This window comes from Micropterus salmoides, unplaced genomic scaffold, assembly GCF_014851395.1.
Source record: "Micropterus salmoides isolate LMB-PRFRI ecotype aquatic unplaced genomic scaffold, ASM1485139v1 Ms_hic_scaffold_14, whole genome shotgun sequence".
Classification (NCBI taxonomy): domain Eukaryota; kingdom Metazoa; phylum Chordata; class Actinopteri; order Centrarchiformes; family Centrarchidae; genus Micropterus; species Micropterus salmoides.
In genome coordinates this window covers 20,673,920-20,689,433 of record NW_024040485.1, presented here as the reverse complement: position 1 = coordinate 20,689,433, position 15,514 = coordinate 20,673,920, and the positions used below count along the sequence as shown (strand labels likewise).

General features: G+C 40.0%; 1 protein-coding gene across 1 annotated transcript in view; it reads right to left on the bottom strand.

Moving 5' to 3' along the window:
* Positions 1 to 12,885: 12,885 nt before the first annotated feature.
* The window catches only part of clstn2a (calsyntenin 2a), a 168,849-nt gene continuing 166,220 nt past the window's right edge, over positions 12,886 to 15,514 (bottom strand). Inside the window, exons 16-18 of the mRNA XM_038718242.1 lie at positions 15,354 to 15,474; positions 14,390 to 14,580; positions 12,886 to 14,225 (exon numbers count right to left, since the gene is read on the bottom strand). Coding sequence (XP_038574170.1) covers positions 14,010 to 14,225; positions 14,390 to 14,580; positions 15,354 to 15,474 — 528 coding nt within the window. The 3' untranslated portion in view covers positions 12,886 to 14,009. The remainder of the gene's footprint in view (positions 14,226 to 14,389; positions 14,581 to 15,353; positions 15,475 to 15,514) is intronic.

Below are 15,514 nucleotides of genomic sequence, written 5' to 3'. Positions count from 1 at the left end.
AGAGAGGCTTTGCATCTAGAAAATACCAGGCGGAAATAACTAGCTATATATAGCTATATTGTATAAGAATCTATCGTAATAATCACATACATGTGTACCTGCTTAGTTCAACAATGTATTTTCACTGTAATCATACAAATATTGATAACTTTCATTTGACTCTCGAAAATCAATAAAAGCATTGTGATAACATGCAATATGACTTAATGGTTGTGTTATTCATATGCCACTTGGTGATACCAGGCCTGGTAGAGATCTGCACTGCTGTGTGCACTCTTGTAGTATTTATTGTATACTTATTGATTACTCATTATGGATAATAATAATAATAATAATAATAATAATAATAATAATAATAATAATAATCCTTATTTGTAGAGCACTTTTCAAAAACAAGTTACAAAGTGCTTTAACAAGTGTAAAGAATAATACAAAAAAACAAGATAAGAGCATGAAAAATTAATATAAAATTAGTAAAATACAATAAAATAAAAGGGATAAAATAAAGTCAAATAAGATCGGGAAAGGCTCTCCTATAAAAGTATGTTTTAAGAAGGGACTTAAAAGAGTTCACTGACTCAGCTGACCTGATTTCCTCAGGCAGGCTGTTCCAGAGCCTCGGGGCCCTGACAGCAAACGCTCTGTCCCCTTTAGTTTTCAGTCGAGACTCTGGAACAGACAACAGACCTCTGCCCGAGGATCTCAAGGTACGTGCTGGTGCGTATGGGACTAAAAGGTCAGAAATATAACAAGGCGAGAGGCCATGAAGAGCTTTAAAAGTGATCAATAGAATTTTAAAGTCAATTCTAAAACATACTGGGAGCCAGTGTAATGAAGCTAAATAGGAGTAATGTGGTCATATTTCTTTGTTCTGGTGAAAAGCCGGGCAGCTGAGTTCTGGACAGTCTGGAGTTGATCAATAGATTTTTGGGTTAAACAGGTGAAAAGGCAGTTGCAATAATCCAGGCATGATGAGATGAAGGCGTGTAAAATGGTCTCGGTGTCCTTAAAAGTTAACATAGATCAAATTTTGCTATATTTCTAAGTTGATAAAAACATGATTGAACAAGCTTTGTGGTGTGCTGCTCAAATTTAAATTACTATCAAACCAAACACCAAGGTTCTTTGCCACAGGCTTAATGTGATTTACTAGGGAACCAGCAGATGGCAGTATTTGATTTGCCATCTGCTGAGACCCGATGACCAGGATTTCTGTTTTGTCTGAGTTCAGCTGGAGGAAATTATTTGACATCCATTTTTTAACTTCACAAAGGCAGTTGTTAAGTGAACTCAGCATTCCAGGGTCTGTGGATCTGACGGGCAAGTATATTTGAGTGTCATCAGCATAAATATGAAAAGAAATGCCATGTTTATGGATAATATGTCCAAGGGGAAGCAGATACAAGGAAAACAAAATGGGTCCTAAGACCGACCCCTGAGGCACACCATATTTAACTGGACAGAATGAGGAGACATAGTTGTTTACAGACACACAAAACTTCCTATTTGACAGGTAGGATGAAAACCATTCTAGGGCAGTACCAGAGATTCCCACCCAGTGCCTCAGTCTGTCTAACATGATGTTCTGATCAATGGTGTCAAAAGCAGCGCTAAGGTCCAGGAGTACAAGGACTGAGCACATGCCTTCATCAGCAGACATTAAAAGGTCATTGGTGACTTTAAGCAGGGCAGTCTCAGTGCTGTGGTACTTCCTAAAACCAGACTGAAACTTTTCAAATATTTTGTTATTTTCCAGTACAGTGAGCAGCTGTTTGGACACAATTCTTTCTAGAATCTTTGCAATAAAAGGCAGTTTTGAAATTGGTCTAAAATTATGTGGGAGGGAGGGATCTAAACCAGGTTTCTTTAAAAGTGGGTTCACGCAAGCCGTTTTAAAATAATCAGGGACACAACCAGTAGATAGGGAGCTGTTGAAAACAGAGATCAAATGGGGCCCAACAGAATCTATTACTTTCATTAAAAATTTTGTAGGTATTACATCAAGTGGGCTGGAGGACACTCTCATTTGTGATACTGTTTTTAAAAGCTCAGACAAGTCGATGGGATAAAACTGGTTAAAACTCTCTTGTTGCTGGTGAGGAACCTCTGAGTAAGAGGCCGCGGGGGTAATAGAGGCTCTGATTGACACCACCTTATTGGTAAAATAAGATAAAAACAATTCACAGTCATCATTACTTCCAGCTGAGGCACAAGGAGGGGTTGGGTTTACCAGCTGATCCACAGTCTTAAACAGAAACCTGGGATTGTGTTTATGTGTAGTAATGAGTTCAGAAAAATGGTGTGTTCTCGCATCCTTAACCATGTTATTGTAGTTAATTAATAAATCCTTCAGACTGAGGTAATGGACTTGGAGACTGGATTTTTTCCATCGCGCTCTGCTTTCCTGCATTCCCTTTTTAGGCTGCGAATGCTGTCATTTATCCAGGGTTGCTTACTAGCTTTAGACGTAGGCCTAACCTTTTAGAGGAGCAGTAATATTTAGTGACGACAAGCAGATATGATTGAAGTGATCGATCAGATTGTTGGTGTTGGAATCAGACAGGTGTTGGCTTTGGCTCTGAAAGAATGCGCAAAACTTTGAAACACTTTGTTCATTAAGGATGCGAGAACACACAGAGCTTGGTGAGGCGGCATGAGTAACAGGCGAATCACAGCTAAAAACAATACATCTGTGGTCAGATATGGTCATGTCCACCAATTCCACAGAGGAAATGCTGACACCCAGGGTAAAAACCAAGTCCAGTGTATGACCACGGTTATGTGTATCCCCTTTGACATGTTGTTTGAAGTTAAAAGAAGTGGCCATATTTAAAAAGTTAGTTGCATTAACATTGTTGGGGTCATCAACATGAATATTAAAATCGCCACAAAGAACAATTCTGTCATAATTTAAAATCAGAGTAGATAAAAATTCAGGAAGTTCTGATAAAAATCCTCCAGGCGGTTTTGGGGGGCGATAAATTATAACAAATATGATAGGTTGCAGCCCTCCAGCTTTAAGAGTGAGAACTTCAAAGGAGTTAAATTCATCACAGCGTACTTGATGACATTTAAAATTTTTCCTATACACGCTCACTAGCCCACCACCACGACCACTGACCCTCGGTTGACTAAAGCAATCATATTGAGGCGGACACAGTTCAGCTAGCTGGCTATAGTCATTCATTTGCAACCAGGATTCAGTTAAAAACATAAAATCTAGATTTGCAGACAAGATAAAACCATTTAAGATAAAAGTCTTACTTGAAAGTGATCTCACATTGAAGAGAGACATTTTAAATGAGTTTGTTCTGGGTGCTGGAGTTGGTGCAGTTGTCCTAATCCTTAAGAGATTACTAATATTTCTGTGTGGGATGTGCACATTTCGGTTTACTGGTCTATGCGTGATGATGACAGGAATAGAAGTCTTTGGAACAGCGCTGGGAGCAGACGGCTTTACATGCCAGCAGGTGGAGACAGTTGTTTGTGGCAGTGAGGCAGAGATCTGTTCAGTGACCGGTGGTGCGTCCAGGTGTGCTGCATGAATGATGAGTCATTCACGTAAGTCACGTGTGGACCGCACCACATGCTGTATGTGCGCAGCTAACATTTCTGAGCCCCGTTTGTTTGGGTGAAGTCCGTCTGTCTTAAAAAGAGACATTCTTTGCCAGAAAAAAAAATTAAAACTATCCACATAACACACACGATGAGCCCTGCAGTCGTGGAGGCCAAGGAGTCTACTGAAGCGGCCAGCACCGCGACCAACTGTGGGAATGGACCCAGAGATAAAAACGGACTTTCCACACTGCTTTAAAAAGTTAAAAAGACGGTTAAAATCTGACTTTGTCAGCTCAGACTGCTGAAGAGCTGTGTCATTTGTTCCGACATGGACTATCACTCTTGTGATGAAGGACGGGAGCGATGGCATTAGGTCCTGCAGTTTTTAAAAAGAATGACAGCCGTGGTGGCACCGGGGAAGTAGTGAGTGGTAGCGTTAAAGAAACGGATGTTTCTGGTTATGGAGTCACCAATTATTATTGTGGTTGGGGAGAAAAGGGGACGAGGAGATGCCGGTTGTGTGGTTCCAGAGCAGGACTGAGCAGAATCTGCTTCAACACTGCGTGCGGACTGAGGATGGAGTGTGTGAGCTGAGTGTTGTGTTGGAGTAGCAGCAACAGACCTGAGAGAAGGGCTACCCGACGGTGCAGGGTAGAGACGGCCTCTGCACAGCCTCCTTCAGGATCCTACGTCGGGAAGCGGAGGTTTTTGACCGGGATGACGGCCGCCGATCAGGCCCGGCGGCAGACCGGCGGCCCAGTGCAGGAGATGTAGCCGGTGGAGGAGATGCAACAGTGTCGGCAGGCACTGTGCGCCGAAAGAGATCCGTATCAGGGAGACTTGAAGCCACAGGTGCATCAGCTGGATGGACCGGAGTGTCGTTAGACAAGGCTGCATAGCGGTTTGAGAGGCCGATGTGCGGAGGAGAGGCAGCCCCATCCGAGCCTCTCTTGCAGCCACGGACCACCACTTCAGCCCAGGTTGACTGATGCTTCGGAGTCGAGCAGGATGAAAGCCTGGGAAGACTAGAGGGGTCCCAAAACACGGTGTCCTGGATGTTGGCGGTTGCGCTAAGAGAAACAATCTGTTTGGCTTGTACTGAAGCCACATCCATAAAGCCAGTCAGCAGGGAATCTTTCTCTTTGAGTTTCTCTGAAAGTCGTCGGATGTCTTCCATAAGGTCAGCAATCTTCTTGTTCGCTTTCTTAAGGAGTGTGCAGTCCTCATGGGGCAGAGTTATCTCGGCCAGCATAGTCACCGGAGCTTTGTTGCGATCAGTAGCGTTGATCGCGTTTTTACGGTCATCTATCTTAAAATCCATGTCGGATGGCTAAAATCCTTAACCCACGTAAAACTTAAGTTAAATAAAAAGGATATAAAAATGTAACGAAAAAGAGTGGATTAAAACTGGATAAGAGTTAGGTTTAAGACGGAGCTTCCGACAGGTGGCTACAGACGCCAACGCATGCGCAGAGTGCATGATAATGGCCCCTTTTAGCCTGTTGTAGTATGAAATATTATAATATTATTAGGGTATTATTACAGATGTGGTATCATGCAGCATTTTAATGTTGTAGCTCTTTGCAGTGTGGCCCACATGCTGCACACACAGACACTGCTGCTGCATTCAGTTCATGTCAGACATTTAACCCTGATGCTCGCTAAAGCAGGAAAAAGGCAACAAAGCTGCACATATGTTCTATTCTGGGACTTTGACATTAAGCTGAGTTGTGAAAAGGGTCCACAACAACACATTTCTGTCCTGGGCAGTTTGCCTTCAGAGTCTATACTACGCTAGTCGAGGCTACATCCACACTGATAAAAGACAATGAAAAGGAAATACATTTTCCCCGTATTTCTCATTTAAGGTGATTTACAGAAATTGCAGAATAAACTGCAGTGATGTTCTAAAATATTTTCCCTTTATGTCGTCAGAAAAAGTGAGTCACAGAACTATTGTGCTGGGAAAAATTAAACATGAGATGCAAAGGTGGTTGAGTGAGCCAATGTAGATAAAAGTGTTATGACTGTGACCATCTGACACTGCATGGGCTGTTTTGGCTCAAGCTCTGCTGCCACTGTACTGATACAAACTCTGAATAGTAAAACCATTGAGGGAAGAGGAAACTCTGTTTTTGACTTAAAAAACAGGAAAACTGTTATGTTGATGCAATAAGTAAATAGAGACCATCTTCTGATGGGATCACATGGCGTGAGAGAAGTGATTTTGGTGAAACAGGTGAACTGTGCCAGATGGGTGCTTTTGCAGTCAGTAGTAATTTTGTGTAGATTAAAAAGACTATGGGCCACGGATGTAAAATAGGGGGGGGCATTGGTTTGCTTGGACTACACCCATCTTCAAACCATGCCTTTATTTTGATGTCAGCTACACCATTGTTAAGTTGTCTGCATCTTGCATGGTTGTTAACAAAATCTGTCCACAGACAGACACGCAGACATAATAACACCTGTTTACTTAAAACAGCTTCTGTGGTAGTTTCTGCTACAGTCTCCAGGACCACATTTGCCACGATGACACACATACACACAAGCACACACAGACTCACAGTGCTTATTTTAAGAATTTGTGCCCTTAACACATGCTCACCTACATACACAACAACCACACTGTCTCAATTTCAATTAGTCAACACACAGACAAAACACAGCTCCTCGGCATGCAGTAGTGAGGAGGTGTTTGGCCGGTTTCCAGAGAAAAGTGGATAAATTGAAGCAAATGTGAATGAACAGGGATGACACAGAAACAAAGTCCTTCATGAGTCCTGTTAATGGTCGACGGTATCACACCAGTATGTGTGTTTGTGCATGCAGCCATGTATGACTGTGTATGTGTGCACATTTTAAATATAACATACTCCACAAAAAGCTTTATAAAACACTGTATTCCCTCTTATCACAGCATTCATCCAGAATATGTGTCCTAATTGGGGTTTATACCACAAGATTCTGTGTGATGCAATCACACAGAATCTAACATGTTTACGCTCAGCTCTGTGTGTTGTAAATAAACCAACTACCTAAAGTTTGCAAGGCTGTGGTACAGATCATTGACACTGACTGGCACTAAAAGGCTTGATGGTGCACAATGCAGATACATGTAATGAATAAAAGTACATTAATTTGACATGAATAAATAAAAAATATTTTTTATTTGCAACTGTTGAGTTATGTGGAATGTGGAGATCCCCATAAAGTCCATTTTACTGTAAAATAATTACCCAAATGGGCCGTTTCTAAGACAGTGGCCATGTTTCCATCTCACTTGCCATGTAAAATTACCATCTGGACAATGAAGAGACGATCTGTGTCTTGGCAGAGAATAATTCCACAGTAGAGACACACTTTCCCTTGTAAGTTTGTGGTACACACTTATTTATTTACTCCACAAATCCTTTTTGAAGCCATAAGATCAGAGGGTGTGTTTGATTTATGCTTCTGTGAGTAGAGTGTGGAATGAGTATTTGATTTCTCCTCCTGTTTAATTTTTAAAGCTTAACTTGAAGCTTACTCATTTGGCCCCCAGTGTTACAAGTTGTATGTTTGTATCTAAAATAAAGGGCATCAATGCATCATTATAAGATGCAAAACGGAGCTGAACTCTGGGACAGCACACATGCACGATAAAAGTTCATAAAACTTTTATATTTCATTCTTACGTCAGTTCAGCTCTGGTTTAACAGACGAGTGTTTTGAACTGAATTAAAGTGAAAATAAAGGAAGAAGAAGCAGATAACACTAAAATGCCAACAAAAGAAAAGAAAGAAAACACTGCAATTCTTGCTGGTCTGAAGCACCAGTCAGGTTTTCTCTAGCAGGGGTCCATTACAGTGTTATTGAACATGTGGTGCTCATCAGTTAATTATTAGCTTAATGTGCCTTTTTAACTAACATTAGCTGTACTAATTGGCAGATTGCATTTCCCCATCCTCTGGGATCTGCTTAGTGAAGAAATGAATAGTCAGCACTGTTGTGAGAAGGGAGCCAAAACAACGCTGCAACACTTAATCTACACGAGCTCTGGACATTCATTTAATAGATGAACTCAAGTCAATTAAAAGCTTTGTGGCACTGATTGAAAATCCACATACTGAGGTTCATTGAACTTCAGGGTTGTTTACAGTTACGTAAAAAATGACAAGTACTACATGGTAGTGTTGTAGTCAAGACAACCCAAACCAAGACCGAGTCAAGACCAAGACCAGTTTACCACATTACATTACACACAATAAAATGTGGAACAAGATCATAGGTACTTCTCAAATTGATCTGAAAGATCCATATTCCCATTAAAGAATCAGAATCAGAATCTGAAGGAGCTTTATTGCCAAGTAGTGTTTTACACATACGAGGAATTTGCTGTGGTGATAAGTTGCTACACGCAGACAAACATACAGTCAACATAAATAAATGTAGAATGTAAATGTAAAACACCTACATTCAAACACTAAGAGCTGAAATCAACTTAAACATCTTTATTCAACACTCCTTTTCCATGTTTACCATTGCAGGGAGGGGTGACAGTCGTTAACGGGAACAACACATTTTTTATTAGGGTTGTTGGTTGCATTTGAAGCAATAAGTTTTACATTCGATCAAATTTGGGATGTTAACAAATAAATCAGACAATGCAAAAGCAATTTATTGATATTCCCAAAGTTATGGTCTTGACTGGTCTTGAAATAAAATCCAGAGCAATCATTGTCCGAGACAAGACCGAGTACAAATGCGGTCGTGTTAAAGACAAGACAGAGACCATCAAAAAGTAATCTTAAGACCAGTCTCGAGACCAAGACTGCTCGAACACTACACAATATGTTCTCTGGAACAAAATAGAAGACATGAAGACCCTCAGGTCAGAGTTAGTGTTTTGTGACTTCACACACGCCTGAACACATTCTGCCTTCAAAACAATTAGATAAATATAAAAGGTGATGCTAAGACATTGCAGGATAGCTGTCTTAATCTAAACTGGCAGCCACATTTGATGGACAAAGAAGAGTTTTTCTTTTCTGATTTCAGATAAATAGATGCTTAATATTTACGACATTCTTTTTTGGGAGTTTTTGTCTAAATGTATTAAACTTAGTCAATCAACTTTTAATTAATCCTTCCACCAGCAGGGGTCAGTAATTCACAATTCAGTTGGACCCTGTTGGATGGTATCTCTGTACTAAACACACAGAGATTAAATTGATATAATTTCCCAAAACAGGTACCAGGAATTATTATCTCCATTCAAGTTGGCTATTTTCTTGCCACTGAGGATTGATCTTCACTGATGCATTTTAAAATGAGGCTTGTTATCTCCCCCATCATTGACTCCTATTAAAGCTCTCATCCTCCTCCAAACAATCATATTATCATCAAATTATTGCATTTGTTTGTGTCAGACCTCACCACCTTTGTCATTTCCCTCAGGGCAGCCACTTCACCCTAATAAATGATCTACACACCCACAGTGGAGTATTGTTTACTTTCTGCAGGGTTTCTGCAGGTTTCACCTTGTCAAATTTAAGACTTTTTAAGACCTTTTTAAGACTACAATGAATGAAATTGAAGACCTATATCACGGCATGAAAAAAAAAAGAAACATACAAAGGAAATGCAGTCACAAAATCTCTCGCAGAGTAAATAAATGTATTCAAATTAGGGTTGAGTGATTTTTACAAAATTGGGTGTTTCATTCAAGTATGAAACACATTGATAATTAACGTAATTAACAAGCTGGCATGTGGTGCACCTGCGGCTGTGAAAAAGGATCATGGGTGAGTGTCTTTTCAGCAACTTTATAAAACATAACCTACTGCTGATGGAGAAACTCAGGGGAGAGGCGGGGAAAGCCTGTGTGTTTGCATTGAGAGACCAGAGGTAAAGGTGTGTGTGAGTGAGTAGCCTAAGGGGAGAAGTTGAGGCAGGTGCAAAGCATGTTCTCACAGGGCAGTACATTCTAAAGCGCTGTGGGAGTATTTCACTGAGCAGTAGAGGTAGCATTACATGGATGTTGGAAAATTAAAACCTGTTCAAAATCATTTAAGACCTAGAGCACAAACTTCAGCGATTTTAAGACTTTTTAAGGTCTTAAATTTTGATTTTGAAATTTAAGACTTTTTAAGACCCTGCGGAAACCCTGTTATTGCCCTGTTCACCACATTGTTGCAAAATGTTACATCAGTAAATGTGTGCCACATCAGACAGATTAGTTGTTCAGGTTAATGCAAGTTGAAGGTGACCTAAGAGGAAAACCTACAGATAGGCTACTACAGGGAAATACAGAAACATAAAAGGGACCAAAAGATGTCATCCTTCAGATTTGGTGATGGCATTGCATGTGTTCACACGTTGGATGCTGACACAGTTTCTCCTTGGCCAAGTCTCATTAAACTTTCCTGTCCAAGTCTTTATCAGTGTCCGAAAACCTTCTTCCTCACACCAAACAGCGGGCTCACAATATTTCTTCAACACGATGCAAAGGGCTCATATCCTCCACATTCATAAATCAATCATTAGAGTGGAGACAAATCAGACCGTAGGAACTGCCACATCTGTGTCAGCAGTCTGGGTAAATTATTCTTTAATTAACAAGCATGTACAACAAACGTAAAAAGGTATGATATTCACTTGTTTTATTGATTTCAAGAAAGCTTTAACTCTCTTTGGCATCAAGGGCTCTATTGAAGATGTCTATATTGTGGTACAGTGACAAATGTACGATCCACTTAAATCAATGTATTTGGAGACAAAAAAATTCTATCCTTTCTTTGTCCTGTGGCACATAATGTGGCTCATGCATTACAATGCATTTCCCCTCTGAACAAATTCAGTAATGTCATGTAAATAACACCCCCTCTGTCTATGTAAGCTTATTATGTAAACAAATGAAACACCCAGTCAGCTTGCTTGCATGTGATAAATTCAGGCAGCTTTCCAACATCTATATAGACAGCTTATTAATTATGTAATATGCCAATACACACACACACACACACACACAGGTCAGACCTCAAGTGCACAAAACAAGAAAGAAAGTTGTGTAGAGTCTAAAACAAGTCTTTATTGGTCAATATACAGAAAGCAGTGGGATGACCACTAAAGAGAGAGAAATCCCAACCATTTTGTTTACAAAAAGAAAAAGAAACAGATATATAAAATAACTGTCTTGAACATTTTTACAGGGTTTGTTTTTTATATGTAAAAGAATCTTTTTCTCTTTAATATTTCAGAAGCACAATATGACAAAGGGGGACGAGGGAAACAAGGCAGTTGTTTCACAATGATGACATCACAATCACAGGTGCTTAAAGGCCAACAGAGGGAGGGGGCGAGGTGAACAGGAGACGTATCAGTTAGAGCTCAGAGGGAGTAATAGTCACTGACACTGTCTGGACATGAAAAGGTGACAGGTGATAGTAGAAATGGGAATGTCAAAAGGGATTTGGAGTTACTTTTAGATCATTTGAATGCAGACAATGTCGTGGAATTATATTTTGTCTGAGAAGGTTGCTTAAACTGCAATTACGATAATACGAGATGGAATAAATATCAAGAAAGTTTCCGTTTCTGCTTGTAGTTCTTGATTCTCCAGTAAAACAAACAAATCAGTCTACTTCTCTTCTCCCGCATTTAGCTCTGTGAGTCTTCACCTGACTTTAAATGGGCACTCCACCAATTTTACACATCAAGTTCAGTTTCCTCGTCAAAAGGAGCTCTACTCAGTCAATAAGAACATGGTCATCTTTGTTTGGATTAAGACATTTTTAAGAGAAAGCCAGCATTAAAAACTGGAGGTGTGGCGCTCAAAAAGACCTGTGCCAGGTTTCATAAATAAATGTTTAGACTGGTTTGTGTTAGGTCTTCAGTTTGCTGTCAGATTAGACTTGTGCAAGATAAACAGTTTCACAAGAATAAAGACTTATTTTACCCTAAAGATTTAGGCACCCTAACCCCAGGCTAACCCAGAATTAAGAGCCATGTTTCCAAATTATAACACACTGTGTAACACATTTTTTTCCTTATTGCCTATGCCTCAGTAGTATAGAAAATTATTTTGAATATGCCTATTTCCAAATTACTTCATAAGGCCCAATTTGATGGGGCAGTGGTGGCATCAGCACCTTCCACTTGGCGTTCCTCCCCACAGATAACAGCTGTGGCCAGACCCGGCCGTGGTAGTGCGCCTTTGTGTCCCTGCTGTCCCAAAGGCAAAGCTAGCAGGGAAATTTGGAGACCCATCAGGAATGCCACCATTTTCTCCAAGTCACCTATGACCTGCCAGCCGTACTCATCATACTTCAAGGTGTCCAGCAAGCTTTTGTAATCCTCTTTAAGGTGCGGCCACCGGAAGAGAGGGTACTTGTTACCACTATGGAGTAGCACGGCTTGAGGCTGGTGGACCTCCGGAAGGTGCTGATGCCACCACTGCAAATCAAATTGGGCCTTATGGAACAATTTGTCAGAGCTCTAGATAAGGAGTCTGCAGCCTTCAAGTACCTTTAAGATTTCTTCCCTAAGCTGTCTGAGGCAAAGATCAAAGCCGGTGTATAAACCCAGGGTTATCTGGATTTCTGTTGTTTTTTTCTGACTTTATGTGAACAAAAGACACAAATTTTCTCATTGGAAATAAGTACATTTCAAAATATCATTGTCCTGGTCACAAAAGCAAATTCTGTGGGGAACAATAAGCATTTTTTATACTTTTGAAGCATAAACAATTAGGAAATAACCACTCCCTTTGAACTAAAATTGTGTTACATAGTGTAATCAGTTACACCTGCTAATCAGCGGCACCAAGTGACGAAAAAAGCAAATACATGGCTCATGATTTGTGGATTTGCTAACAACGTTGTGGAGTGAGTAGCGAGAAGTGAAAGAGTTTAGAGGGTTTTTTTAAGATTCTGACTAATGAGTCAGCAGAAGTATTGAATCCTGTCACATTAACAAACCTCTTCCTGTCAGCTCTGCTACAGGTCTCCACTGTGAGGAGATTTTGTGCTACTGGAAGTGTTTTCTATTGTTACACACTTTACCGAATTTTCCAGTAAAATGTGCTTGTAACTGCTGAATTCTTCTAGAAGTAAAACATTTTCTGCTGGAATAAACGGAACTGAGCTTTGACACAGATGCTTTTTTAGTGACCCAATCTAGGCTCTAAAGTCAGGATTTCTCTGCCTCTGTAGCAATTTTGCATTCCTTTTCAAATCTGCTGCCCATGTGTCTGTGTACTGGTCCTTTATACTTGGCCCATATTTGCATAGAGGGCTCCCTCTAGTATGGAATTAAAAACAAAGGAAAGACAGGATATCAGGAGCATTCAGTAATACCTCTGTATTATTTCATCTGCTGAAAAAAGAAAGATCAAACCCTAAAGAGCAGAGGCTACAATAGGCCACAGTATGGATATATTTGGTACACAGACGGATGCAAACAAACAAACAGGCTTCAAAAAGCCACCAGATCTTTTGTTTCTAAGAGTATTTTAGTCAACTCTTTCCATAAGCTCATTAGCTGATGAAGTAGTGCTCATTTTAACTTTAAAATACTTTTGAGAAACCAAAGGTGGAAGATATTAAACACTTCATAATTCTGCTTTGTATATCAATCAGGACAAATGTGGTATGTTTATTTCAAGAGACAACTTATGCAGGATTCTTTTTAGTGTCCAGGCAACAGAGCCACAGCACTGTGATGAAATTAGAGAAAACTGTGACTGATCAAACATACTTGAAGGACAGAAAAGTGTCTGGTTTGAGTTAAAGATGAGAACAGAGGATATACACAGAGTGACAGTACAGCTATGTTATACCTACTATATAGGCCAAAGGAATTGTTATGGATACATTAACTTATGGATATGTGTATGGATACATCTCACTGCTAAATATGTTAATAACCATCATCTTGCAGACAATCTGTTCAAAAGTAATCTGAGGACACACATAATTGCAAATATAAAATGTTGGGATAAAAGCCCACATTATCTTTGTGTGAATTGGTGTCGCTATATTTAAGATATGACTCATGTTTGTTGCAGAGTTTGGATTAAATTTTCTCAGCTAAACTCCAGCTAATTCTGCACATATAATGAGAGGACTGTGCTTGTTTGATATTCATCTTATATTTTGCTTCACTGACTGTGATATGAATAATAATGTACATACAATGTTTCATAGCACTGTGGGACCGCAGCTGACTCTGTAGTTCTAACTTTGACCAACAGAGAGAGATATTTCATTAAAAATGACAACGTGGGAAGATTCAAAGTGTTTTTTTTTTCCAGCAACAGATTGTTCTATCAGAGATTTTGTTTCTGTGTGGGTACTATATGTTGGTGTAGTGAACATGAAGGATGACGTGTGCGCGTGGTAGAGAGAGACAGCGAGAGAGAAAGAGATGTAAAGAGTGTTGATACTCTTTGTCTATGTTAATATGTTGAGTCAGTATGTTATGGAGGAACTGTCCCACTCTAGTTTTCCCTTCTGCTTTCTCTCTTTCACCTCTTCTCTCTCATCTTCTTCCTCCTCCTCTTCATCTTCATCACTGTTGTCTGACTCAGCACTTGTCATTCCTCCCACCTGTTCTTCATCCTCTTCCTCCTCCTCACGTTCGTCTTCTTTTACCTCTCCATCGAGTGCCTGAGCTCCTTGTATGTTCTAGAAAACACAGTGGGAAAGTCACCACAGATCAAAATCAAAATGTTTACAAAGGCAAAAATGCAACTGAGCTAAGACAAATCATCTTATATCCCCCCCAGCCCTTCTAGTCTTTAGATGAGCATATTGAAGGAATACAACTGAAATGAAAAATGCCATCTAACCTCCATGGGGTTGACAGTGATGGTGAGTGCAGAGTTGTCCCAGTCTTCCTCCGGGTCTTTGACCCCTTCCTCATCTTCCCTGGACCCTTCCTGATGTGTGGCATGGATCCTGTACACGCCGATCACCACAATCACCACCAGGGCTGCGATACAAACCACAATAACTACTGTTGCTGCAGGAGGTGCTGCTCCTGGAAGATAAGAAGAGAGGCAAAAGATTGTTCTATATTATAATATATTTTGCTGTTGAGCTGCCTGCTTTATTGTATTCCTGGTTTCATTTAGCATTTTGTTTCTTCTTCAGTATTTTGCTCTAAATTGACCTGTTTGTTTAAACAATGGTTAAAATAATTATACATATTCATGGATTACCAACTATGTGTACACCTCTACATACATGGATGTAGATCTCTGACTGTTGGTGCCCAACGTCTGCCTTATAGTAACAGTGGTACCCTCTGATATACACTGCTTCCCTTCTGTGTGTAATTCTTTATCTACAATCTTAGACTTAAATAAAGCTCAACAACCCATAACTTATTTTTGTTGTTTTGACCATCATTATTTTCAGTTATGATCACATTTTACTATGAGATCAACTCAGTTAGACAATGCCTTACAACTGAGTGATCTCCAGTTTAATCATCTTGTCTAAACTGCTTATTTGAAACAGAAAGCGAAGGCGTACAAATCTAGATGTCCTTTACAATCATCCATTGCAGTGTAAAAGTGGATCTGACTCCAACTACTGTGCAGTAAGGAACAGTACAGTAGGTCTAAGATGAACATGTAGGAAGGAAATCTAATAGAGGTTTACATGTAAGGACTGCTAGTATACCTGTTGAAGTTCACCTTGCTGTGACAGAAAAGCAGCTGGTACAGAATAACATAAAAACATCCTTCATCATCTTTACAGCACCAAACTTTCACCACAGAATGCAGTTAAATTGCTTTTGTGGCTTACCTGACATGTGTGAGTTGAGAGTGTGTATCATGAGTGGGTGATGGATGGGTCTCATGTACTGGGGCTGGGCAGCCATATGATTGACATGTTCCACAGGTGCTGAGTGGTGAAGAACACTGACCTACAGAGGCGGGACAAAGACCATTATCCTCAGGAATAAC